Source organism: Phocoena sinus, chromosome 8 (assembly GCF_008692025.1).
Source record: "Phocoena sinus isolate mPhoSin1 chromosome 8, mPhoSin1.pri, whole genome shotgun sequence".
NCBI lineage: Eukaryota > Metazoa > Chordata > Mammalia > Artiodactyla > Phocoenidae > Phocoena > Phocoena sinus.
In genome coordinates this window covers 59,209,086-59,236,292 of record NC_045770.1, presented here as the reverse complement: position 1 = coordinate 59,236,292, position 27,207 = coordinate 59,209,086, and the positions used below count along the sequence as shown (strand labels likewise).

Below are 27,207 nucleotides of genomic sequence, written 5' to 3'. Positions count from 1 at the left end.
CTGGGAGGCCAAGTCTCCAGTTGGTCCTTGTAAGTCTGAAGCACTGTGTAACACCTAATAAGATACTAAAATGTCTAAAACTTTAGGTCCAACATTTTACGGGAAAATGTATGCAGAGTTCTCATCTGGGATGTCAAAACAATCCCTTGTCTCTCTTACCACCTGTATCCTAACCAGCAGAAGTCAGAACAGGATAGAAGCCAGGAAAGGGGATTTCAGACAATAAACAAAAAGGAAATAAAAAATTTTGCAATAGGATACTTTTTAGTTCAGTTTTACTCTCTCCATCCCTCCGTTTTTCCTTAAAGTTTCCAGTAAATGTCCTGTCTCTACTTTCAAGGAAAGAACTCGTAGTTTCTGGACAGAGTTTATCTCTTTTCCAGAGGCACTGCAGAAAAAAGAGAGCGCCCATTCCTGCTGCACCCCATTCTCAACACCTCTGATTTGTAAAGCAAGCAATTCAATGAAAGCAATGTGGTTGGACAGTCATTAAGAACAATACATTTGAGAGGGATGGGTTGAAAATAAAGATAGAATAATCAAAAGTTTGGGTCCTTGAGACAACAGCAGAGAATGAGATACAATTCAAAGCAGAGCTTGTCTATCAGCAGTGAGGGCAAACCTGGCAGCATGTTAAAAAAGTTTTCTGCTCCTCCACCCTTTGTCCTTTACTTGAGTTAAAGTTAAAGATACATATAGGTGTATAAACAGAGAAAGACCAAGATCGAATTTTGTCATACAAGAAACTGTAACCCTACATTTCAGGGCAGAGACATTTTCATATAACTACGAGTTACATTTTCTCTTGTTTTACCCACAGGCACCTCATAAAATATTAATGCACAAGTTTACTTATCAATTAAGCATAAAATGATAAAAATTTAAAAAGCTAAGCTTTTAAAAAATAATCATATATTTTTTTTGTTTTGTTTTGTTTTTTAATAATCATATATTAATAACCACTATACAGTAAATATCTGCTGCTGCTAGGGAATAATACAATCTTTTACTATATTTGGCTTTAAACATTTTCTTATACTAAAATTAATTCAGATTACATGAAACAGAGGTCACCTAAACAATACCAAGTATATTCCAACAAAATGCGAGGTAGCCTGGCTGCTATTGTATAGACTCAATCCCATACACCCAACAGTCAACTCATGAGTTGTTTTGTCTTTAATGATACAATATTACCACAGATATTAAGGCTGTATTACCTTCATAATGTTAACTAAATCTGTTTGATAGTAGCGATCCTGGTGTGCATTTGCTGCCGCTAATGTAAGAAGATAATCATTCCTTGCATGGGTAGCTTTGGAATTACACTCAGATCGCCGGGCTTTTAACTAAAACATAGTAAGAGAGAAGAAAAAGTCAGTGCAAACTGATACTGTACTGAAAAACATATGAGGATACCACTCTTAGTTGTCTCCCCAACAAGAGTAAAGATGACCATGTAGAGAAACATTTATATGCATATAAAAATTCTTCAACACTATTGAAGAATTAAATAAACAGTGACTAGAACTGTTTGACACAGTAAGAGTGCTTTCAAATATTTGTTATTTACACTTTAAGAATTTCCAAAGCTTTTGAGAGAACTTCATAATGTTTTGCTCATTTTATTATGATGGGAAGATAAAGGTTCTCAAATTAAGTAAGTCCCTTATCTTCAAAGACTTGGGTAATCTGCTGGAGTTAAAAAACAGTTTGAAAAAAAATCAACACCCCCTAATGTGCCAAAAGAAATGCATGCTAGTTGGGAGCCAGGCAGACAAATGTAGATCACTAAGCTTATTTATCAGGTGTTCTACAGCTTGAGGATCCCACAGGAAAAATTCACTTGCATCTGGCCCAAAATATCTGCTCAGAGGTATAAATCTGAGTGAAATGGATTTTATTGAGCTTTCTAAAGCCCATGGACTTGTTAAAGTCTCTTGGACTAAGTGTTGAAGACAAAAGGCTACCTAAGCAGGTTAGGTATAGAAACTTATCTCTAAAGCAATCTTGAGAAGCAGGGAGTATCCAAAGTGCTGACACTTAGTTGAAAAACCCTCATGCACTGGGAAAAAAAGTTCTTCCCTAATGACTTTAAAATGCTTCTCTAAATGGAAATCAGATGGAAATAATTGAACTGCACCCTCAAAAGGCCCAATTCTTTTTTTTTTTAAGCTAAGGTTTCTCAATTGTGAAATACAGTTTTCAAAAACTCACCTTTACACTTGCCTTCTGTAAACTGATTCTTGATTGAAAAAGACTAAGTTTAGATCTATAATAAAAATAGAAAAGTATGTTAATAAAATTATCAAATTACATCATAATAAAACGATTAAGTATTATAATTACTAAATTTTTTAAAAAGTGGCCTTTCCCCGTGACACTATTCTAAAAGAGAACTAAATAAATGGAAAACCAAAAGCAATGATTATTTTCTTTTATTTTACTACAGGAAGAATTTAATATTATGGTGACACAGAAAATAGTGGGATTAATAAAATAAAAATATCCTGAATGACAAAAATACAATTTGACGAATCCCATATGTTGGTATCTCCTAATAAACAAGAGTCAACAAACTATAGATTATTCCCAGTATCATACAATTGCACATACTTTAGTTTCCGCAAGGAAGCTTAAAGAAGCCCATGGATAACCAACCTATGGAGACAAAGATTATCAGGCTTTCAGGGCCATGTGCCAGGAATGTGCCATGAATGTGCCAATGCCAGGAATGCAATCTACTGTATGATACTGACCAGGCTCTACAAAGACCTTAATTCCATCACATCTCCCATTAAAAGTGCTTCTTGTTTGGGTGCCTGCCTATGTGCTCCCTCCACTCTTAACATATCTATAGTATTCAGAACATAGAGATAAAGCCCTTGGACTTTCTGCCCTAATATGATTTTGTTCTATTTAAGCTTCTCTTTTCTGGTGTCCTTATTTCCCTCAATCCCTCTCAGCTCAGGAGGGGAACCATAATCTAACAATCAGTAATTAAAATATCTTGGCTTTATGCAAACAACTAGAGAGAACCATAAGGAGAAAAATGCTAAGGAACAACCAACATTCCCCACAACCAGTAATTTCTGAAGCTGCAATGTTTGTCTTGACTGCAGTGTCATGGTGATTGCCATGGGAAAAGTCAATGAATGTGCTGGAAGCTATGCCATAATATGAAATAAAGTTGCAGACCGTTTGGTATTGGAAGACAGAGCAAGCCAGTCTCTGCAGAGCAAATGTGAGGACAGAAAAAGCTGCCTCTCAACTTTCTAGCAAGAGAGAAACATTCAAGGACGTACATACAAACATGCATTCCAACTACTCCACTACTAAAAAAAAGCTGGGTCTAAGAGACTCCTGTCATTTTTCTACCTTGCCATATTCATATTTGATGGGGGTTTTCTTTGTTTTTATTAATCAGATTCCTATTCATTTTGATCTAGAAAAGCAAAGGCCACAGACTTTAAAATTTGAGAGTGCCTGTTCAGGGTTAAGAAAGACTGTGTTTGGGGTATACTCATTTCGACTTTTTTTGTAGCCATTATCTAAATAGTCTTGAGTTGCATCTGGATTTTCCAATATAAGGATTCAAATCTCTGGCTTCTGCTTCATTTTCTAATCCTCATACAATCCTTTTGTGGTAATAAAGAAGGTACTAGTAATAGGTAAAATAATACAGTTCCTGTCCTCAAAGATTATTATCTAGAGCAAATAAAATATATACAATGAACCATACTACATACTCCTCTTCCTCACCTACCTTCCATATGTTAATGTTCCTTAGGTTTCCAAACTCAACTTCTCATCTCATTTTATATATGATTTTTTTCATCTCTTTAACTATCATCTGATATGCAACTGACCCCCAAAGCAAGATCTTCAGGCCCAACTTCTCATCTGAGAGTCAGATATATAACCCTCTACCAAATATATTCACCCCACGGTCCCACATATTTATCAGAACATGCATATTCAAAGTGGAACTCAGCCATCCCTTCAAACTGTATCCTTCCTTCTATGCTCTCTCCTAATGTACACATCTCTATCTGTCAAATCATCTATCAAAACTATTGGGTTAGGGCTTCGTTGGTGGCGCAGTGGTTGAGAGTCCACCTGCCGATGCAGGGGACACGGGTTCGTGCCCCCGTCCAGGAGGATCCCACGTGCCGCGGAGCAGCTGGGCCCGTGAGCCATGGCCGCTGGGCCTGCACGTCCGGAGCCTGTGCTCCGCAACCGGAGAGGCCACAACAGTGAGAGGCCCGCGTACCACACAAAAAAACTACTGGGTTGGCCAAAATGTTCGGTTGGGTTTTTCCGTAACATCTTACAGACCAGGGCACGAACCCGTGTCCCCTGCATCGGCAGGCAGACTCTCAACCACTGCGCCACCAGGGAAGCCCTCATCTCTACTTAGAAAAACCATTCTTCAGAACTGTGTCCAAACATCACTTTTTTCTATAAAGGTTTCCTTTTTCATTAGGCAAAATTAATCTATTTCCTATGCTTACATAAAAGTGTTTTCACACAACTACTAAAATAAATTAATTACTAGGTGAGTGACTTTAGGTACGTAACTTCTTTAAGTTTACCGTGAATAAACAAATCATAAATCTACTTTAAAACACGTTTGTTTTTAATTCTAGGCTTTAAACTTCTTGAGGACAAAACTTATCTACCTCATCTCTGTATCCATAGTACCCGATATAGAGTAGTGATTCAATAAACACTTAGTGAGTGAATTAAGATAAAGAGGCATTTCTCTCTCTGTTGCAGAATTAATTTTCCAGAAAAGTTACACATTGAATTAAATGTCTAATTTGCTGTATCCCCTTTGAATCTGGGCTATATTTGAAGGCAGTTTCTTGTTATCAGCACCTGTGAATTAGACCCTGTCAAATCCACACTTCTCAGGAACAGCCCCACAATTGTCCTCATTTTCACCCTGTGGACCTTGGCTAAAGTAGGTATTTATATATGCTCTACAAATCTGTCAATTCTCTGTTCTAGAATCCCTGAGCATTTTAAAAAACAAGTTCTTAAGAACCACCATGAAAGGATATTCCTAACAGAAAGCACCTAATCTAAAAACTTCAGGTCTAACTGGGAAGATGGGTTCACTGACTCTATGAAAGTACAGGAAATATTTGTATGCTTATAAAAATAAAATAATAAAGATAAACTAAGTTAGGGAAATATTAAATATGTTTTCCAGTAACATTAAACACTTTGTGAGTATTCATTTACCATCCCTTGGGACAAAATAAACTTTCCAGGAGCCCCTAAATTTTCACAAGATGCCTATGAGATTGCTTAATTTCCTGCAGATAAAAAAGTATATTAGAAAGACAACCCTGACTCCTTCCTAGTCTGTACAAGTGTTCATAGCCTTTCTGATTTCATGACTAGGTGTTCAAACTCCTACATTTTCCATCAGTGAGCTCACCGAATGGGAGTCTCACCTTTCCTCAGAGACAGCTTCAGAATCCCATTCTATAACACAGGTTTATTTTTCCTTAAAAAATTTTCATCTTTCCTCAAGTTGTCATTGCAAAAATCTCTACTGCTAGCTTTGCATTTCTTTGTTATAAACTGCCAGTTTCTTCTTTTCCTGATTATTCTCAAAATAAAGGACTTTTAATTTACATATATTGAAAGTAAAATTCACACACAGTTCCTAAAGCATACATTAAAAATTATATACGTTAGAACTTCATATAAGACAAATTCTGGGGCAAGGTTTCTATACTGAGGTCAGTGGTCTTACTTGATGCGTCCATAGTCCTTCAAAGGCATACTGAGGATCAAGGATTTTCGACTACAACTGATTTACTCTGGCATGAGAAAACTGAGGCTCTAAAACCCTGATATCTAGACACCATAGCAACTTTAACCAGACTTCTGCTAAGCTTCCAATACCATGATCATCTGTCTTCTTTCCTTTTCAAAATTCAATTTAATGTGAAAACTGACTGATCAAATATTCCCATTTTGCTTACATTAATTTAAATAAAAATCAACTAATATAAAAGAAAATTTGATCTCAAGTATGTAACATTTAGAGGTCCAATGAAACCAATATAACCTAAGAATGACTCTATGCCCTGTATTAACAGAAAACAAAGTACTGGCAAAAATAACATTTATTTGTATAATCACTTTTTCAGAAATGCTAAAACACATACTTTGCCTCGATGTCAGCTTTCTCTCGTACTGCATGAGCCATCTGTTCAGTCTCAAAGTACTTCTTTTTGCCTTTAGCTAAATCTTTCACTGTCTCTTGCAATTCAGTTTGGATCTTTGTCAACTGGTCCACACACTGTAAAATACAAAGTGCAATTATTATGATTTTAGTCTTCAGGCTTACAGAAAATGAGTTTGTCCTAAGAACTCTGCACTATGCCCTCAGGATGGAAACCCAGGAGAAGAATCAGCACTTTTAGTACCCTTCAAATTGCAAACTGAAATACAGTGAACAGCTGGTACTCCCATCTCAAGTAATGTATCGAATAGTGACACAGTTTGCTTAACAACTCTGCTTTGAGAAATAACCTCTGAGTGCTGCTGATAACTGACATTAAGCTAAGGTATAAGAAGAGCAACAGTGAAAATGCTCTTAGTGTTGGAGCATAGCAATAAAGGCAAAAGATTAAAGCAATTCTGTAATCTTCATAATGTTAATAAAATTTCTCTATATGTTTGGGGAACTGATGGTACAAAGGGTACTGAAGGATTCACTTCTGGGAAAGCAGGATTGAGATCTGAGAAGTCTGGCCACAGAGCAACTAAGCCCATGCGCCACAGCTACTGAGCCTGCGCTCTACAGCCCGCGAGCCAGAACTACTGAAGCCCATGTGCCTAGAGCCTGTGGTCCGCAACAAGTGAAACGACCCCAGTGAGAAGCCAGCGCACTGCAACAAAGAGTAGCCCCCACTCCACACAACTAAAGAAAGCCCGAGCGCAGAAACGAAGACCCAATACAGCCAAAAATATAAATAAATAAGAAATCTGAGAAGTCTGACAGGATAAGCCCAAGATGAAGGAGAGAAGCAAGAAACCTGGGTACCACATAACAATTATTACTCAAAACTATCCCCAACTCAACTCTTTGGATACACATACAGATTCTAGAAGAAGAGACAGACATAATAACTCAAAGAAATACTTAACAAAAAACTCTCATAACACAATGGGGCCAAAGTAACACTGCTTTGGGACCCTTCTGGATATCCAAAGGGGGAATTATTTTCCCCAGTTTGAAACAAACCACTGAGAAGTTTCACCAGTCTGAGGCCAGTTCAGGGCAGCCCCCATTGAAAAACTTCTGAGCCTGGAATAGCATCGTCAGTGCATGGTGCAGACTGAAAAAACACAGCAAAGCAGGAAGAGACATTGGTAAGTAAGGGACTATTTTGCCACGGTGAGCAGTGTGGAATAGAACAAGGACATCAGAAAAGCAAGGATAAAGCACAAATAAACTTAGAAATGTGACATATAGGCTAGAGTTTCACTACTTTACAGGAAGTGAGAGATCTGGAAGGTTCCCTATGGGTACATTTACTGAGCACTTAATAAGTGTCAGGCTGTGAATAAAGGGTAAAACAAGACAAAACAAAAAAACACCTCTTTCCCCGCTGCATGAAAACTGGACCCTTAACTTCCAAGGTCTGTGTTTCAACAGAAACCTGACTAAGACACAACGTCAACTGGGTTATTCAGCAACACTACGTATAAATATGAATTTACCTGATGAGTAAATTGCATCAACTTGGGAGAAACTACAAATGAACTACAAATATTTGATGGAGAACTCTTGGCTTTGGGCTTCTGTGAGTATGGTGATTCCTGTATCTGGACATGTCCCTTGCAGGGACCTTGGAAGCTCTGTCTATAGAGCTGTAATAAAAGGTTTTCCTCTCCTTTAGAGTCTGCGGCTACCCCTGCACATGTGAGTCTCATTTCCTTGTCCCAGGCCTGTCGCCTGGGGACCAAACAGAATAACTCTGATTAGCTATGTAGACTGAAGCATACTGGTGGGAGAACTAATTCTACCAATGCAGGATGCTGCCCTGCTGCTTAACTGTGTTCCCTGTCCTAATGTCCTTCTAAGTGAACCTCATGCCAGGTGTGGCCTACGATACTCATGAGTCTGAATGTTCAGTTACATTTAAGAAGACTCCCTATGTGCACTGCACAAGCACAATACACTATGTCCAGCACTTTATAGGTATTACATCACATTTAGTCCTCAAAACAACTCTGTGATAAAAGTATTCATATTAGTCCAATTTTAAGATGAAGAAACAGACTTAAAGAGGTTAAACAACTTACCCAAAGTCATACAGTGAATTTACCATGTAATCCACTATAGTATGTACCCTAGTTTTGTGATAACCATGTTTTTAAGGTTTCACACACAGTTACTTTATCTTAAAATAGTAAGCTTTAAAAGAACTGACATATAACTCACAAACCCCGGTGGTTTTTAGGATATTCACGAGGTTGTACAACCATTACCTCTGTCTCATTCCAGAACATTTTCATCACCCTAAAAAGAAACCCCATACCCATTAGCAGTCACTCCCATTTCCACCTACCCCCAGTCCCTGGCAACCACTAATCTACTTTTGCCTTCATAAATTTCCTATTTCAGACATTCTGTTTAAATGGAATCATATAATACATAGCCTTATACATCTTTTATCACTTTGCATAATGTTTTCAGGGTTCATCTATGTTGTATCATGTACTAATTCTTCATGCCTTTTTATGGCTGAATAATGTTTCATTATATAGACATACTAAAATAGTAAGCTTTTATCTTGCAACAAATCTGTAATTTTTAATAGTCCTTATCATAAACAAATCTCTTGTTTACTAAATAATACCGTGACAACCTGACACTCCCATAGAGAAGTGCTAAACATCCCAATAATGCCATGTTTGCATGTGTGAAGAGCTGAAAGAATGCTCCATGGCTACAATTAGATATTAATAACTAGGAACTGGGGCATGGTCTGAAAAAACACAACTGTGTTTAATGGGCAAATGGGATGGATTATTTAAAACAGGAGTCAGGTGTAAGGTATCTGCATTCAAAATGTTCATCCAAAACAATGAAACTTGGCCTCAGAAAACTAATCAATGAAGGGAAGCCCAAGAGTCCCAGGGTGATATTAAGCAATATTAAGAAAGGGTCTGCTAATTTGAATATTTTGAGAGGAAACGAAACACAGTAGGTCAAAGGTTTTCCTGAGGACTGCAAACCATGTGGATAAGATCTCAGTATATTCCCACAAAGTGAACACCATGGGTACCTGGACATGAGCACATATGCATGCACACCTGCGTGTGCACACACACACAGACAGAAACATAAACACACAGTCACTCACTCCTTATATCCCTACCCTTTAAAGGACATTTATCCTTAGTCTCGGGTAACCAAACATCTTATAGAGATTACTTAATTCATTTTCATTTATAAAAGGTTATTAAATTAAATTACTTTCTATATGTGCCACAATATCAGATGAATTTTGTGACAGTTCATATCTTAAAAAGGATTTCTCAAAAATCTCATCAGAAAACTCTGGTTGATTCTATTCCTACTTGCTTTTTCCCTTTACATAAGTTTCTAAGATACTGTTTATCAAAGAGTATTAGAGATAGCCTGTGTGCACACTGAAGAGATCTCTTGTGATCCTTTCTTCCCTAGTATTCATTAAAACGACAACCAAATGTTTCCATCACCCAGGTGAACTGTTTCAAGTGAGAGTAAGCTGGGTTCTTCTTCAAAGGAAAATGCCTGCACATAACAAAATATCAAACATATTTATTAAATAAAAGTCATCAAACTTAATTTGCAAAGGAACAGGACTTCCTTTCCAACTTTTAAAATAAGTTTCTTCTGTAGAAATCCAATTTTCTGAGGTGGATTAAGTCATATACTTAAAAACAAGCTTAATAATAACTACGTTAAGAAAAGCCTTGATGTGATATATGCCCAGCTCTTTCCCAAGAGTTATCAGCACTGAGCAGACAGAGAAATGGATGTGTAAGTGTACATTAGGGCTAAGGGATCATACAGAATGACAAACTTGGATATTAAAATTCAGGATCCTAGTAAAGAAATTAAAAGTATGATTCCTGAGTATGACAGATACTAGGATAGACAGACTTGCTAATAACTTGAAGGCACGAATAAAAATAAAAGTAACTTGGACCAATACATTGAAGGCCTACAAACTAGTACATCCTCTGACCCAGCAGTCCTGTCCTGGAAATTCATCCTAAGAAAAAAACTTTTGGGACTTCCCCGGTGATCCAGTGGTTAAGATTCCGTGCTTCAGCTGCAGGGGGTGCAGGTTCAATCCCTGGTCAGGGAACTAAGATCCCAAATGCCACACTGTGCACCCAAAAAGAAAGAAAAAGAAAAAAAAAAAAAAGAAAAGAAAATAACTTTTAAAAAAGTTAACTTTTATTACCTTAGTGGTAATAAAACAGAAGAATGACTAAATAAAGCACAGTAAATGAAAAATTTATTCAGAAGTAAAAAATAATAAACATAAAGCTTGTATAGAAACGTTGACAATTAATTAGGAAATAGAGGATGTAGAAAACAGGATATCCTAAAACAAATTATCCATGTATTAATTACAACTACTGTAAAAACTAATTAGTTAAAGGAGTAGGGAACATCTATAAATAGTCTACTGAGGTAAAGAAGTTGTATATATTTTTCTGTAAGCCTATTTAAACATTAAACTCCAAGTATTTTTAAAGGATTGAATACAATTTGGAATTAGGAAGTAGAATATTCAAGTTCTTGCTCAATAATTTGCTACCTAAGTCTCTCTAACATTCTTAGCCTCAGTTTCATCATTTGAAAAATAATAATATTTACAAATCTAACAGGTTGTCATGAGAATCAAATGAGACTATAATGGATATGGTAGCTGTTTACAATCTAAAGTATCATACAAATGTGAGTCCCAATTATTTCAAGGAAGGTAAACTCTAGTATAAATGAGAAAGATATGGATAAAAGCATAGCTAGTTTAATATAAGAATGACAAATGTTAACTAGACTTATTGAGGTGATCATTTTGCAATATACACAAATATCAAATGACTACATTGTACACCTGAAATATGTCAATTTTAACTCAATTTAAAAAAAGAGAATAGATTAAATTTTAAAAAGCCATAGATTATTGTGGCTCTTGTTTTGATTTATAAGCAAATGTCAGCATATGGAAAGTGATTTAGAAAAAGCCATGATATAATTCTCATTATAATCTTCACAATGTTCAGACGCTTTATAGTTGTATCTGAAATTATCCCCAATATTATAAAAGAAAACTGATGAAGTAGAGAAAAATTAAAAAAAAATGACCATTAAAATGTTACAGAGGGGGGACTTCCTTGGTGGTCCAGTGGTTAAGACTTCACCTTCCAATGCAGGGGGTGTGGGTTCGATCCCTGGATGGGGAGCTAAGATCCCACATGCCTCACGGCCAAAAAACCAAAACATAAAACAGAAGCACTATTGTAACAAATTCAACAAAGACTTCAAAAAAAATTTACAGAGGGGTTAAAATTCAAATATATAAACAATTCATACAACTCAATATCAAAAAAACAAACAACCCGATTACAAAAATGGGCAGAAGATGTGAATAGACAACTTTCCAAAGAAGATATACAGATGGCCAACAGGCACATGAAAAGATATTCAAGATCACTAGTCATCAGAAAAATGCAAATCAAAACCACAATGTGATATGACTTCACACCTGTTAGAACAACTATCATCAAAAATACCACAAATAACAAATGTTGGCAAGGATGTGGAGAAAAGGGAACCCTGTACTCTGCTGTTGGGAATGTAAACTGGTGCAGCCACTGTGGCAAACAGTATAAAGGTTCCTCAAAAAACTAAAAGTACAACTACCACATGACCCAGCAATTCCACTCTTGGGTATATGTCCAAAGAAAATGAAAACACTAATTCAAAAAGATACACGCACCTCAATGTTCACAGTAGCATTATCTACAATAGCCAAGATATGGAAGTAACCTAAGTGTCCATCAACAGATGAATGGGTAAAGAAGATGTGGTATATATATATATATATATATATATATATATATATATACACACACACACACACATATATATGTATGTACATATATATATATGTACACATACACATGCCACACACACACAATGGAATACTACTCAGCCATTAAAAAGAATGAAAATTTGCCATTTGCAACAACATGGATGGACTTAGAGGGTATTACACTTAGTGAAATGTCAGACAGAGAAAGACAAAAACTGTATGTTAACATTTATATGTACAATCTAAAAAATAAAACAAACTAGTGAATACAACAAAAAAGAAACAGACTCACAGATATAAAGAACAAACTACTGGTTACCAGTGGGGAGAGAGAAGGGAGCAGGGGCAAGAGAGGGGGTATGGAATTAAGAGGTACAAACAACAATGTATAAAATAAATAAGCTATAAGGATATATTGTACAGTGTAGGGAATATAGCCAGTACTTTATAATAGCTATAAATGAAATATAATCTAGAAAAATTTTGAATCATTATGTTGTACACCTCAAACTTATTATAAATTTTATATATATTATAAAATTTTATATTATAAATATTATACCTCAATTAGAAAATGTTACTGAGGGAGAATTTTAAGTCAAAATTGGTTGTGATCATGACAGAACAAGTTGTTTTTGACTATCTTCCTATAGCCTAGAAACTGTAAAAGTCAGACAAAAGAGATTTTTAGAAATAGCCAGCATTAAACAACAGCAATACAAGCTGGACTGAAGGGACTGTGATATCTGGAAGAACAGAGCACAGCTAGGTAAGCTCTGCATTTACCTTGACTTTTCTTCTTAGGGCAATTGTTGAATCATGGCACAGAGATGTAAGATATAAACACAAAGTGGTTTTTTACTAGACTATGGAAACAGAGGTTGGAGTTTGTGGATGCCCAAAGAGCAGGAACTTGAGAGGCTAGACCTGGAAAGAAGGGTACTACAGAGAAGCAAATCCAAAAATCTGCATGCACTTTCCCTGAGTCATCAGTTGATTTCTAAATGGCATGTGTGTAGTCAAATTCTAACAAATTCAGGAAAGAACAGTAGCTGAAAGACTAATGAGCTGAGCAGTGAACAGAGGGATCAGAGAAGCTACATGATGTTGAGAAGACAAAGGTTGGAGTTCAAGTCTCATCAAAGTAGAAATGCTTTGGTAAGCACTCCAAACTTTCAGGTAAGACCCCAGGAATAAGGACATAAGTGAAATACACCAGACTAAAAAGCCTAAAACCAGACCCTAACACAATCAAGGTGATCTGATAGCATTCTATCTGCCTGCTAGAAAACTTAACTCTCTTTGGAAATAGAAAACATCTTCCAGAGCCTCTATAATTTTTATCCACAGTAGGACTGTGAGGCCTACTAAACCAGTAGACCCAAATAACCAAAAACAAACAAAGAAACAGTAAATGATAAAAAGAGACCTATAGTGATTCAGATAGTGGAATTATGAAACAGAGATTAGGAGTGAGACATTTAAGATGATAAAGAAAAAACATGGAGAATTGCACCAGAAACATGGACTCCATTTTTTTTAAATCAAATAAAAATTTCAGAACTGAAAAAATATACTGAGATTCCAAAAGATAAGTTTTAAAAGCAAATTAAAAATAGCAGAACAGCATAGTAGAACTATATACAATAGGCAAGACACAAAAACAACCCAAGTGCCCATCAACAGACAATTGGGTTAAGAAGATGTGGCATGTACAGGGAACTTTATTCAATACTCTGTAATGACCTATATGGGAATAGAATCTAAAAAAGAGTGGTTATACATGTATGTATAACTGACTCACTTTGCTGTACAGCAGAAACTAAGACAATATTGTAAATCAATTATATTCCAATTAAAATTTTTTTTAAAAAAAGAGGTGGTATACACACACACACGGTGAAATATAATTTAGCCATAAAAAATAATGAAATATTGCCATTTGCAGCAACATGGATGGACCTAGAGAATACCATCCTAAGTGAAGTAAGCCAGAGAAAGACAAATATTGTATGATTATCACTTATACGTGGAATCCAAAAAATAATACAAATGAATCTATATACAAAAAGAAACAGACTCACAGATATAGAAAGCAAACTTATGGTTACCAAAGAGAAAAGGGAGGGGAGAAGGGATAAATTAGGAGTATGGGATTAACAGATACAAACTACTATATATAAAATGGTTAAGTAACAAGGATTTACTGGATAGCATAGGGAACTATATTCAATATCTTGTAAAAACTCATAATGGAAAATAATCTGAAGAAAAAATAAAACTGAGTCACTTTGCTGTATACCTGAAACTAACAAAACATTGTAAATCAACTCTACTTCAATCAATCAATCAAAACAAATTAAAAGAAAAAAAAGAAATAGAACAGAGTGCTAATTAGCTGCAAGATATCAGTGGAAAACATTCAGACTGAAGTGCAGAGAGAAAAAAGGGTATTAATACAGAAAACGTGGAAAAAGTACAAAAGACATGGACAGACTCAAAAGGCCTAACAGCACAAAAGTCATAACGGGGAGGTAAATGGAATTATACTATTAAAACATTTTTATATTGTTCAGGAGGTGCTAAAATACTAATTCACATTAGGCTTTAATAAGTTAATTTAGAGTAAAGTGTGGATAGCAGTAAAAGTGCCAATTCATGATAAATTATAGTAAGTCAGAAAGGCATACTGGAATCTCTAAGTTAATTACTAAAAGAATAACAAGATTATAAAATTAAAAAGCTAATAGAGGAAAATTGATAACAAAAAGTGTAACATTACTCAATGTTACTAATCACCAGGGAAATTGCAAATCAAAACCACAATGAGATATTACCTCACACCTGTTAGAATGGTTATTACCAAAAAAACAAATGACAACAAACACTGACAAGGTTGTAGTGAAACTGGAACTGTTGTGCACTGTTGGTGGGAATGCAAAATGGTGCAGCTGTTATGGAAAACAGTATGGCTGTTCCTCAAAAAATTAAAAAAGAACTACCATATGATCCAGCAATCCTACTTCTAGGTATTTATCCAAAAGAAGTAAAATTAGGATCTCAAAGAGATATTAGCATTCCCATGTTCACTGCAGCACTATTCACAAAAGTCAAAATATGGAAACAACCAAAATGTGCATCAATGCATGAATGTATTAAAAAATGTGGTATATATATACAATGGACTATTATTCAGCCTTAAAAAAGAAGGAAATCCTATGCATGCAACAACATCGATGAACCTGGAGGACATTATGCTAAATGAAATAAGTCAGTCACAAAAGGACAAATATTGCATGATCCCACTTACATGAAATATCTAAAATAATCAAACTCATGGACACAAAGAATAGAATTGTAGTTGTCAGGGATTGGAAAAAAAGGAAGGAGGGAGCTGTTAACCAACAGGTACAAAATTTCAGTTATACAAAATGAGCAAGTTCTAGAGATCATCTGTACAAAAATACTGTATTGTACACTTTAAAAATCTGTTAAGAGGGTAGATCTCACGTTAAGTGTTCTTATCACACTAAAATAAAAAAGAAGAAAATAAAATATAAGATTATCCAAATATAGGCAAAAAAAAAAAAAAAAAAAGCATGGGGAGGAAGGGTTGGAGAAGTACAGGAAGAAAAATAGATGATTTCTGATCCTATGTGGAGTCAATCTGTTGTAAAGTTTGGGAAGTACAACTGGAGAAGCCAATAGTTGTGGCTATGTGTTGCTTTTCTTGCTCCATTGGGAACCTATATCAATTTTCCTTTGGCAAATCATCTTTTCCCATTTTTAGTCCATGTAGTTTGCATGAAGACTATAACCTCTGTAACCCAAGATAAGTTGATGAGCCTTAATTCTGGTAGTTTTGTTAGTACTTTGGGGAAAGTGGAAAATGTAGGATTGCTAGCTTTGATATTTGTAAATCTAGCACTTTGGGGGCCACCACATAGAGAGAGGTGCTAAAGAATGAAGCCACTGGGGAAAGCAGAGCTAATGGATGGGAAGAAAGACTGAATTCTAATGTCATCATTTGAGGACCTGGATCCACCCCTGCCTGGATTCCATCCATGCTAAAATGTTTAGTTATACATTCTCTTCTTGGCTTAAGCCAGTTTGAAGTAAGTTTCTGTCATTTGTAATTTCAGAGTCCTGACAGGTATGCTCAATATGTACTTAGTGTTTAACAACTGCTTAAACAAATACCATTATTATCAGCTATAATATAAGTTAATTCACAGATATAAGGACTTGTCAAAGCTCACCAAACATTCTTAACATTCTTTGCCCAGGAATGTTAGTTAAATTCAGGTCAGAGAAGAGCACAAATGGTTTTAACTCTTTCAAAATATTCTGATATTGGGACTTCCCTCGTGGTCCAGTGGTTAAGACTCCGCCCTTCCAATGTAGGGGGTGTGGGTTTGATCCCCAGTTGGGGAACTGAAATCCCACATGCCACATGGTGCAACCAAAAAAAAAAAAAATTTTCTATACTGAGAAATGTAGAACTTCCAATAATTCAATTACATTTGGTGAATGCATTGGCTATTTGAAACATCCTATTTCCTCCCAGTTAGGAAGTAGTATCAACTCTCTACCTGTCTCCCACCCTCTCTGCAGGCACTGATGGACATGGACACACACACACACACACACACACACACACACACACACACACACACAATGCTTTTTCTTCCATTAGAAAGCAATGTTTGGTCAGTAGTTTATTCGCTATGTTTGTTTTGAAAGAGATAATTTTGAGCAAAGATAAAACTGAGGCATTCTTAAACAAATATGTTAAAACCCACTGATACTACGTGAGTGCTTGAAAGAGATACATTTAACATATTGATTTCATGCTACTAAAATAATCTTTGGCAAACAAGGAAGATTAGGTTTTTGTTGTTTTTGTTTGTAAAAAAGTAGTGATAATCCAAAGGACAATTAGAATCAAAACAATGGATGGCTTGTGAAATGTTATTTCCTTAAATAATCACTTTAATATTTTCTAAAGTATTAATACTTCTATAAGAAAAATTTAATTGCTTATTAGGCATCATGATAATCTCTAATTTTGTAAAACTGTGTCCTTTCCTAAAAGGACACAATTCAATCACCTACTTTCAATAGCAAGCTTTTCATAAAAATCACATTTAATAACGATTTTTTCTATGAATTTTAAAATTCTGTACAAAGAAACAGATCTATTTAAAAACTTTTATGTAACCTATATAGCTAAACTTTAGAGTAAACCATTTTTGGTAATAAGTTTGCTATATATGGTCAAGATATGGTAACAGGGAAGAGCCAATTTTGACTCCATGTTGGATCTGTTTCTTTGACTTTAACCTTTGCTTTTCGTTGCTTTTGTTATTATAATCATACATAATGGCCTGCCTCGGGGAACCCTGACCCTCTGCCAGAAAGTTAAACTAAAGTGCCTTTGTTCAGCTCACAAGGAGACTATCTGACCCGGCCCACCTGTGAGTGGCTTCAGAAAAGAAGAAATTAACCCATCCCCTCCCCAATGCTGGCCAAGCCAGGCAAAACCTTTTCACTTTACTTCCTCACCTCTTCCCGCTTTCTGTTCTATAAAAGAAAGTGGTATCCAGACCCTGATAAGATGGTTATTTTGAGACATTAGTCTGCCATCTTCTCAGTCTGCCAGCTTTCCGAATAAAGTCGCCATTCCTTACTGGCCTGTACTGTGTGTAGCCAGCATAGCGAGCTTAGACTCAGTAACAATGTGTCAACTTCCTTTAAATTATTATGCAAAATGGGTCAAGTTGAAACTAAGACCAATTTTCTTAAGACTTAGTGGGATTAACAACACTGTAACTATTTTAATATACACCAAACTAAGTAAATCTATTTACTTGAGTTAAGCTGAAAAATATTTGTAAGAAGTGTTTACTGAGCTTTCAGAATGTCCACAGATTCAAATTACACTCACCTTTGTCAGTTAATAAAATACAGTAGTTAGAAGAAACATGTTGAAATCAGAAAATCCATGTTAAAATCAGAAACATTTGGACCATATAGAAAAACTCGAAGTGTACAATGCAATTTAACATAATCTTGCAGATTATAAATGTAGCAGTGAGATATTAAAATGCATACAAGAAAAGAACAAATAGAAACGATACCCTTTTTAGTTGCTGTTCTTTTAGGCTTTTCACTGTCCTTGCAGGCTCAGAAATGAAGTTTTTATAGTTTTCACATATATTGATCCGAGACTGGGCTACCTGCATTGTTCCCTCGAGAAAAGATTTCCAAACAGGATACATGCTCCTAAATTCAAAGAGGGACAGAAAAGTATTAGGCAGAGGAAAGGAAGAATAAGTTGTCTAACCTTTTGCTCACTGGCTAGCACTGACAAAATAAATGTTTCCTTTATAGTTTAAAGTGTATTTATATTGGTTCATAGGTAGTAGTATTTTTAGCATATATAACAAGTAGAAACTTGGAATACACTCTATTCCTCTATAGCTTGACAATGGGCTATTTTGATTCACTAGCTATTCTTGATACTGGAGTAAAGTGATACAAGGATTACAATTCTAGACAAAGCTAACACTATAAAAATTAGTGAATACTTCAGACTTTCCAGGCCTTTCACTGTTTCAGGAATATCATTATGAATATCAAATTTCATTATTTCATTATGCTATTTTCCTGATTTTACAGATGAGGTAACTGAGGCTCAGATAGATTTAGAGCAGCAGTCCCCAACCTTTTTGGCACCAGGGACTGGTTTTATGGAAGACAATTTTTCCACAGACGGGGGGCGAGAGGGGGGAATATGGTTTAGATGGTAATGCGAGCAATGGTTCAGGTGGTAATGTGATCGACAGGGAGCAGCAGATGAAGCTCTGCTAGCTCGCCTGCCCGCCGCTCACCTCCTGCTGTGTGGCCCGGTGATGGTGGGGGGACCGCTGATTTAGAGGATCACTCTAGATCACAATAGAGTGTGGCAATACTGAGATACAGACGAATACCTCTAAAGTACATTTTCTTTCAACTATATTATATTGCTCTCTTACATAAACTGATGTGCTGGAAAAAAAATCATGAACAACTGCTTATGTTCTTGAGAAGTCTATTTGTTAGAGAAAAGAAGTCTATGGTATCATTGCTCTACATCTGTTTCTCTGTTGTAATAATGCTTCGCCAGCATCACATTGCAGCCTGGAGTCATTCCAAGCAAGTCCCATCACCTTTACTTGATAAATGTGCTCTCAGAAATCTTTTGGTAAAGTCAAAGAATTATTCATCCTTTGCTTTCTGTAGCCAACTTCCTTTTCAAACCTTCTCTTCTGCTTTGCTAAATGCCTTAGTCAGTCCCAATATGCTCCTAAACTAGTTATAAACATATTTTATAACTTACCATAACAATGAATGGTACCTTGTTAAAAAGAGATACTTGCACTGATAGATTATAATATCCATCTCCTAAGATTTCCCTTCTTGTGTCACGTGAATTTCCTACTATAGCAATGTATGGGACCGTGTGTTACATATAATGCTAGCTGTGGGTCAATGGATGACAGTGTGAAAACAAGAAAAAGAAAATTTGCCTGGGTCTCCATCCTACTTGGAACTAAAAAAAACTTGAAACTGCACTTCTCAACCAAGGGAATAGTTTGTGTAATGGATTAGTAGTTTGTAATACACCAAATACATCAGTTTCGATGGAAATATTCACTTATTTAAGCAGAGGTATATTACTTTCCCTTTGGAAAAAAGAGTCAGTGTGTTGTGCCACCAAAAACTGTCAGCATAAAAGCAATGATGGGCTTAAGAAGAGCAAAATGAATACAAGTAATAAATGTTAACTAAACCTATTGTGGTAATCATTTTATCAATATATGTAAATCAAACCGTCATGTTGTACACCTCAAACTTATACAGTGATATATGTCAATCATTTTTCAATAAAACTGGAATAAAAACCCAGCAATATTAATGTCCTCCATGACCTTACTGCATGACTACCAATGGAATCTAGAATGTAAACTCACCACAGAACCTCCTAAGCAGTCCAGATAATTGATTTTCTCAGAGAATGCACCGAGAGAAAAATTCAGTACTATGTTTTGCAATTATTAATTTATACTTAATACACATTTTTAAATCATAATGAAAATGAGCAAGGACAATTATGAATTGTAATCCGAAGGAAGGAATAAAGGAAAGAAGGAAGGACAGAGGAGGGGAATAAGGAGGAAACTATGCTCGTCCCTTAGGTAGCACCCTTTTCCTTTTACCTCTTTATCTAGTTGACTGTTGCTCGTCCTTCAAACCTCAACTTAATCGTAACTTCCTCAGGGAAGTCTCAGGATCACCACCAAGCCAATGCACAGACTCAATCAAGTCCCTCCCTGTTATTTGTTCACATGGTTCTAGCACTATTCCTTCAATTATAAATATTTTTATGTTAATTGTTAATGTTTGTCCCTCTCACTATAGTAAAAGTTTCATAAAGGGTACATGTCTTTCTCACAATTGTATTGCTATTTCTAGGGCCTAGCACATGGCCTAACCATTAGAAAGGTTATAATCAGTATGTGCTGAATGAAAAAAAATGAATGAATGGATGAATGTATAAATTATGAGGACTGTACAACAAAAAGAAAAATCCTTTCATTACAGAGTTTAAAAAGAGATCTTTAGAGACTAGCAGACAAATAAATAGCAGGCAAACATATTCACAACAATGACATACCATGAAACTCACGAAATTCGGTTACCAGTCAGTCAGAAGACCTGGGTTCAAGTTCCAGTTTAACCAATATAATCGTATGTAGCACATCTCACTATACTTTCATTTCCTCAACTGGCAAATGGAAAAATAACAAAAATACCAGCACCATGCACCTCACAGGGATATTTTAACAATTAAATGAAAATGATGTGAAAATTCTTGCCACACAGATTCTTTTAAATGAATAAATAGTAATAGTCACAGAATTGTAGAAGAAATAGAAGTACTTATTGTTAACACAATAGTGGTAGTTCCAATGGCAGTGGTGTTTTTCATTCCAATTGTGAAAAAATAATAATGGGTTATAGAGTGATTTTCTAAAAATTTTATTTCACTAGGCTTCATATATATAATTTTGAAACATAAGGAAATGTATCAAGCATTTATGGTATTTTGTTATTCTGCTCAGGTCAGGAAATGAGGCTCAAAATTATATAAGAAAAGAAGAAAATTCTTTTAAGAACCTATCTCATGCTAGGCACTATGTCATGTATTTTACATCTGTCATATCATTTAATCCTCATGACAACTTTGTAAAGTAGGCATTATCCTCATTTTGCAGAGGAGAAAAAGTAAGGCTTGGAGAGGTTGTGAAATTTTTCTACAGCTATTCACCAGGAAATAGTACTCTCATGGTCATAACCTAAACTTTGCCATTAACAATAACTACCCCTCTGCTCTAATACCAATTTAATCATCTAATCTCTGACCAACACCTCTTGTTTCCACTCACTCCCTTTAGGATTCTCACTTCAACAATTATTCAACCCTATCAGAGCCCACAATCCATTTCATCCTACCTCCTTTCCACTGTCTTTCACTCCCTCTCATAATCTCCCTTTACAGCTCCTTACCCAGCCTAGATTTCAGGGTCCACCATTATGATCACCCTCTAATGTACACCCTAGCTGAGCACGAGCTTTCTCTAGTTGTGGCAAGTGGAGGCTACTCTTGGTTGCGGCACGCAGGCTTCCCCTTGCGGTGGCTTCTCTTGTTGTGGAGCTCAGACTCTAGGCACGCGGGCTTCAGTAGTTGTGGCACGCGGGCTTCAGCAGTTGCGGCACATGGGCTCAGTAGTTGTGGCACGTGGGCTCTAGAGCACAGGCTCAGTAGTTGTGGCACACAGTCTTAGTTGTTCCATGGCATGTGGGATCTTCCCGGACCAGGAATCAAACCTGTGTCCCCTGACTTCACAGGCAGATTCCCATCCACCGCGCCACCAGGGAAGTCCTCTTTCGGTCATTATAATCTACAAATTCCAAACTTGGTTAAATCCAAAATTCTCTTTACACCATACCAATGTCTGTGCAATAGAACGTTGCTGGAGTAAACAATAATCATGCTGCCTAGTCTCACTTTCAACTGACGTCAAATAATCCCTTAGCGCCCCCCAGCGATCCTACTATATTCCCCTAATCCACTTATTTGCTCACTCTTCTAGATAATTATTTCCCACCTTTTCCTCTCATCTCAAACCTCTAATATGACCACACTTTCAGCTGATAATGAAGTATGAAGATAATGTCCACATGCTCCCTCCACATCTACCTATCTCCCTGCTTTTGCACCTATACACTGTGTCATCCCTCTTTTTACTCCAATGAATTACCTGTGCTCTGAAGGCCAACCCTTCACATCTGTATATATAACCTCTAACTCAACAGCAATCCAGTAATTGTGCTTTCTCCTACAATATCAACTTTTCCCTCTCTACTGGATCATACTCATATAATGTCTTGCATCTTAAAAAAAAAAAAAAGCCCTCCATCAACCCTCCATTTCTCTCCAGCTACCACCCCAATGTCTGCTCCCTTTAACAGCAAAACTCCTCAAAAGAAATGTCTGAAATTACTGTTTCCATTTCTCCTCCTGGTCACTCTTGATTCAATTCAAATAAGGTTTTAGCATCCACCATTCTGAAATTACTTGTCAAGGTCATCAAAGATCTCCCTGTGGCTAATCCCAATAGTCAATTCAAGCTTTGGGCCTATTATTCAGTCTATCAGCAGTACTGACCTAGTTTATCCTTCTTGAAATGTTATCTTTACTTGGCTTCTAGGATAGCTCTCTCTCTTGGTCTAGCCTTATCTCACTAGCCACAATTTAGGCTCCTTTGCTAGTTCCTCTTCATCTCATTGCCCTGTAAATGCTAGAGTGTCCCCACAGTCAGCTTCTTCTCTTTACACTCCTTAGATAAGCTCATGCAGTCTCAAGGCTTTAAATACTGTCACTATGCTGACTATTCCTGAATTTTTAATTCAGACATCTTCCCTAACCCCTCAGTTGCCTATTTAACATATCCAACTTGGATATTTAGTAGGTATCTTAAAACTAACATGTCCAAAAACAAATTCTTGATTTCCCTAAAATCTGTTCTGTTAATCTATTCCATCTCATTGACAGCTATTCAAACCTCTAGTTGTTCAAGCCCAAACCCCTAGAATCATCATTGATTCCTCCTTTTTTTCCTCATATTCCACATCTGATTCACCAAGAAATACTGTTCACTAGACTTTAAAAATATAATGGAATCTGATTACTGTCTATCTCTTCCACTGCTACTACCCTGGTTTCAGCCACCATTATCTCGTGCCTGGATTACTATAATAGCCTAAATGACCTCTCTCTGATTTTGCTCTTGTCTCCCTAAAGTCTAGGCTCTACACAGTATATCCACTGCAGTGCCAACCACTTCTTGGTACTCTGTTTTCTTTTAACTATGCTTACTGTCCTTGTCACCAAGTGACAATGTTTAATTACTCATATGCTTATTGTCTTGTCTTCTTTCACCAGAATGAAGACTCCATGCAGCAGAAGCTTTGTTTTATTCACTCTTGTATCCTCAGCACCTAGAACAGGGTCTGGCACAGCAGGCACTCATTCAATATATATTTATAGGAGGAAGGAGAGGAGGGAATGATGGAGATTAGATTCAAACCCAGATCTGTCTGGCTCCCAAACCTCTGCTCTTCTGCTGACATAAGATTGTTCTAGGTCCAGCATTACTATTAAAGAATTTTTAAAAAGAGTCTCTTCACTTTAAAAAAGGTGTACACTAAGTTCTTTGTGTATGTCTTACACAATTTGTGCCTCATATCTCCTGTACCATTATTATTTTTTGTTAAAATGACTCACCTTTTAAACTAAAATATATGTATCTTACTACTTCATATTCCACTCTAATTGAAAAATAAAACTTGCCATAATAATTAAGTTTTAATTAGTAAAATTCAAAAATATTGATCCATATATCACCTAAAATCTCGCTGTGAACTATTTCTCATATGACTATTACACTGGAAAACAGAGAAAACCTTATCAGGGAAAATTTTTATTAAGAAATAAACCAGGGACTTCCCTGGTGGCGCAGTGGTTGAAAATCCGCCTGCCAAGGCAAGGGGCATGGGTTCGAGCCCTGGTCGGGGAGGATCCCACATGCCACGGAGCAACTGGGCCCGTGTACCAAACTACTGAGCCTGTGCTCTGGAGCCCATGAGCCACAACTACTGAGCCCACGTGCCACAGCTGCTGAGGCTCGTGCGCCTGGAGCCTGTGCTCCGCAACAAGAGGAGCCTAGAGCCTGTGGTTTGCAGGCAATGAGAGGCCTGCACACCACAGCGAAGAGTGGCCCCTGCTCGCCGCAACTAGAGAAAGCCCACACGCAGCAATGAAGACCCATCGCAGCCAAAAATAAATAAATTTAATAAAAATAAATAAATTTAAAAAAAGAAATAGAAAAAAATTAAAAGAAATAAACCAACAAATTTATTTTGACTGTAGTGGTGGTCACACGAATCTACATATGTGATAAAACACCACAGAACTTAATATGCATACACTTACATACACACAAATAAGTACATGTAAAACTGGTGAATTCTAAATTAGATTGGTGGATCGTATCAATATCAATTTCCTGGTTGTGATGTTGTATTATAGTTATGCAAGTTATTACTACTGGGGGAACTGGGTGAAGAGTATAAGAACACTCTTTGTATTATTTCTTAAAACTGCACATGAATCTATAATTTTTTTTTAAGTAAAAACAAAAGTTTAACAAAAATCACAGATCTACCCTTGGCCTGGAATACAGCACCACACATCAAGAGGACTCTAGAAAATGTGACAAGTTAAATTCATAATCTAAGATTAAGTTACATAGTGACTGATAACAGGAGAAAGTATGGTGTTTAATAAATAAGTGTTCATGTATTGCTGTTTTTGGTAGTAGGAAGGGAGATTATCCTCAGTCTAGGTAACAGAAGTAAAGGCAGGGAGAATGACTGATACTCAGTCCAGTTGAGGTGTGATAAGAACTGCAGTACAACTGCAGCTTAAGGTGCCCAAGGGTTGGGGAACAAGCATGAAAAAAGGAGAAATGGCCAGAAAGGAGCAAAGAAAGGTAATTTGGGGTCAGGATTCTTCCTGGCTTTTGATATCATAAAAAAAAATTTCTTTAATTTCATACTATTAGCAAGGAGAAACAATAGAAGATTTTCAAGTAGGGGGTGAGAGTAGGCCTACTTTACAAAGACATACAGACGTACAGGTTGGTGGTACTGTGGCAATGAAATTGTGAAGGGGAGAGATCACAGACAGAGAAGCAGCTACTTAACATTCCTAACAGAAGATGAGGTCTGAAAAGAAGTCACAGTTGGAGGCAGCTGACTTGTTGGTTCCCAAGCTGAAGAGTTAATAAAAACACAGATCATTACTAGTTTATAGGCAATATTTAAAGATAGAAATATAGATAAGATTACTTAAAACAGTCACAAGAGAGCTGAGGGAACTCCAAGAAATATTTACATAGAAAGGACTTGCTATGGTCTGAATGCTTGTGGTCCCCTGAAATTCATATGTGGAAATCCTAATCCCCAAAGGTGATGATGGTATTAGGAGGTGAGGCTTTGCAGAGGTGAAGGCAGAATAGTGCCGTTATAAAAGAGACCTCACAGAGCTCCCAAACCCCTTCTACCAAGTAAGGGCACAGCTAAAAGTTGAAAAGTCTGCAACTCAGAAGAGGGACTTCACCAGAACCTAACCATGCCGGCATCTTTGTCTTGGACTTCAGTCTCAAGAACTGTGAGAAATAAATTTCTCTTACTTATAAGCCACCCAGTCTGTGGTATTTTGTTATAGCAGCCTGAACAGACTAAGACAGGACTGAAAAACCTGTCCTCAAAGATTAAAAAAAAAGGTCTTAGAGAAAGTATTATTACAGAAGTCTAGTTTCCAGGCAAACGGGGGTGGGTTTTATGGCATTAAATGGTGCATGTATCGTCAGACTGGCAAAAATTTTCAAAGATTGACCATGTGCCCTGTTGGTAAAAAATAAAAAGAAATGGGTAGTTTCAAATCAAATTTGAAGACATGCAAAATATACTAAGACAGAGTTTATGAAGGTTAATTTATAGTTTCACATTTTAAATGTATAAACCCTTTGACCCAGCATGTTCCCCTCTAAGAATTAACCCTATAGATATACTTTCACAATGCACAAAGATATAACTATGTGCATACGTGAGTTATCCACTGCAGCATTATTTGCAATAGTAATTAACTACCAACAGAGAAATGGATAACAAACTATAATTTACCCACACTATGGCACTAACATAGCCATTAAAAAGAAGAGGGAACCTGAACAAACCAACTTGAAGGGACATCTAAAATAGACTCCTTAGAAAAGGGAACCCTCATACACTGTTGGTGGGAATGTAAACTGGGCAGTCACTATGGAAAAGAGTATGGAGGTTCCTTAAAAAACTAAAAATAGAGTTACTATATGATCCAGCAATCCCACTCCTGGGCATATATCCGGAAAAGATGAAAACTCTAATTCAAAAAGATACATGCACTCCAATGTTTGCAGTGGTACTATTTATAATAGCCAAGACATGGAAGCAACCTAAGTGTCTATTAACGGATAAGTGGATAAAGAAGATGTGATTGATACACACACACACACACACACACACACACACACACACACAATGAATGGAATGTTACTCAACCATTAAAAAGGATGAAATATTGCCATTTGCAGCAACATGGATGGACCTAGGGATTATCATACAGAGTGAAGTAGGCCAGACAGAGAAAGACAAATACTACATGATATCACTTATATGTGGAATCCAAAAAATAATACAAATGAACTTATTTACAAAACAGAAACAGACTCACAGACAGAGAAAACAGACTTCTGGTTACCGAAAGGGAAAGAGGAGGGGGAGGGACAAATTAAGAGTAGGGGATTAACAGATACATACCACTATATATAAAATAGATAAACAATAAGGATTTACTGTATAGCAC

At 36.4% G+C, this 27,207-nt stretch overlaps 1 protein-coding gene across 3 annotated transcripts in view; it reads right to left on the bottom strand.

Annotated features, from left to right (window-relative positions):
- The window catches only part of FCHSD2 (FCH and double SH3 domains 2), a 309,927-nt gene that overhangs the window by 144,749 nt on the left and 137,971 nt on the right, over positions 1–27,207 (bottom strand). For all 3 annotated transcript variants that reach the window (XM_032640672.1, XM_032640671.1, XM_032640673.1), the window contains 4 exons: positions 18,272–18,416; positions 6,189–6,322; positions 2,218–2,272; positions 1,221–1,349 (listed from right to left, as the gene is read on the bottom strand). In XM_032640672.1, the coding sequence (XP_032496563.1) occupies positions 1,221–1,349; positions 2,218–2,272; positions 6,189–6,322; positions 18,272–18,416 (463 nt within the window). The remainder of the gene's footprint in view (positions 1–1,220; positions 1,350–2,217; positions 2,273–6,188; positions 6,323–18,271; positions 18,417–27,207) is intronic.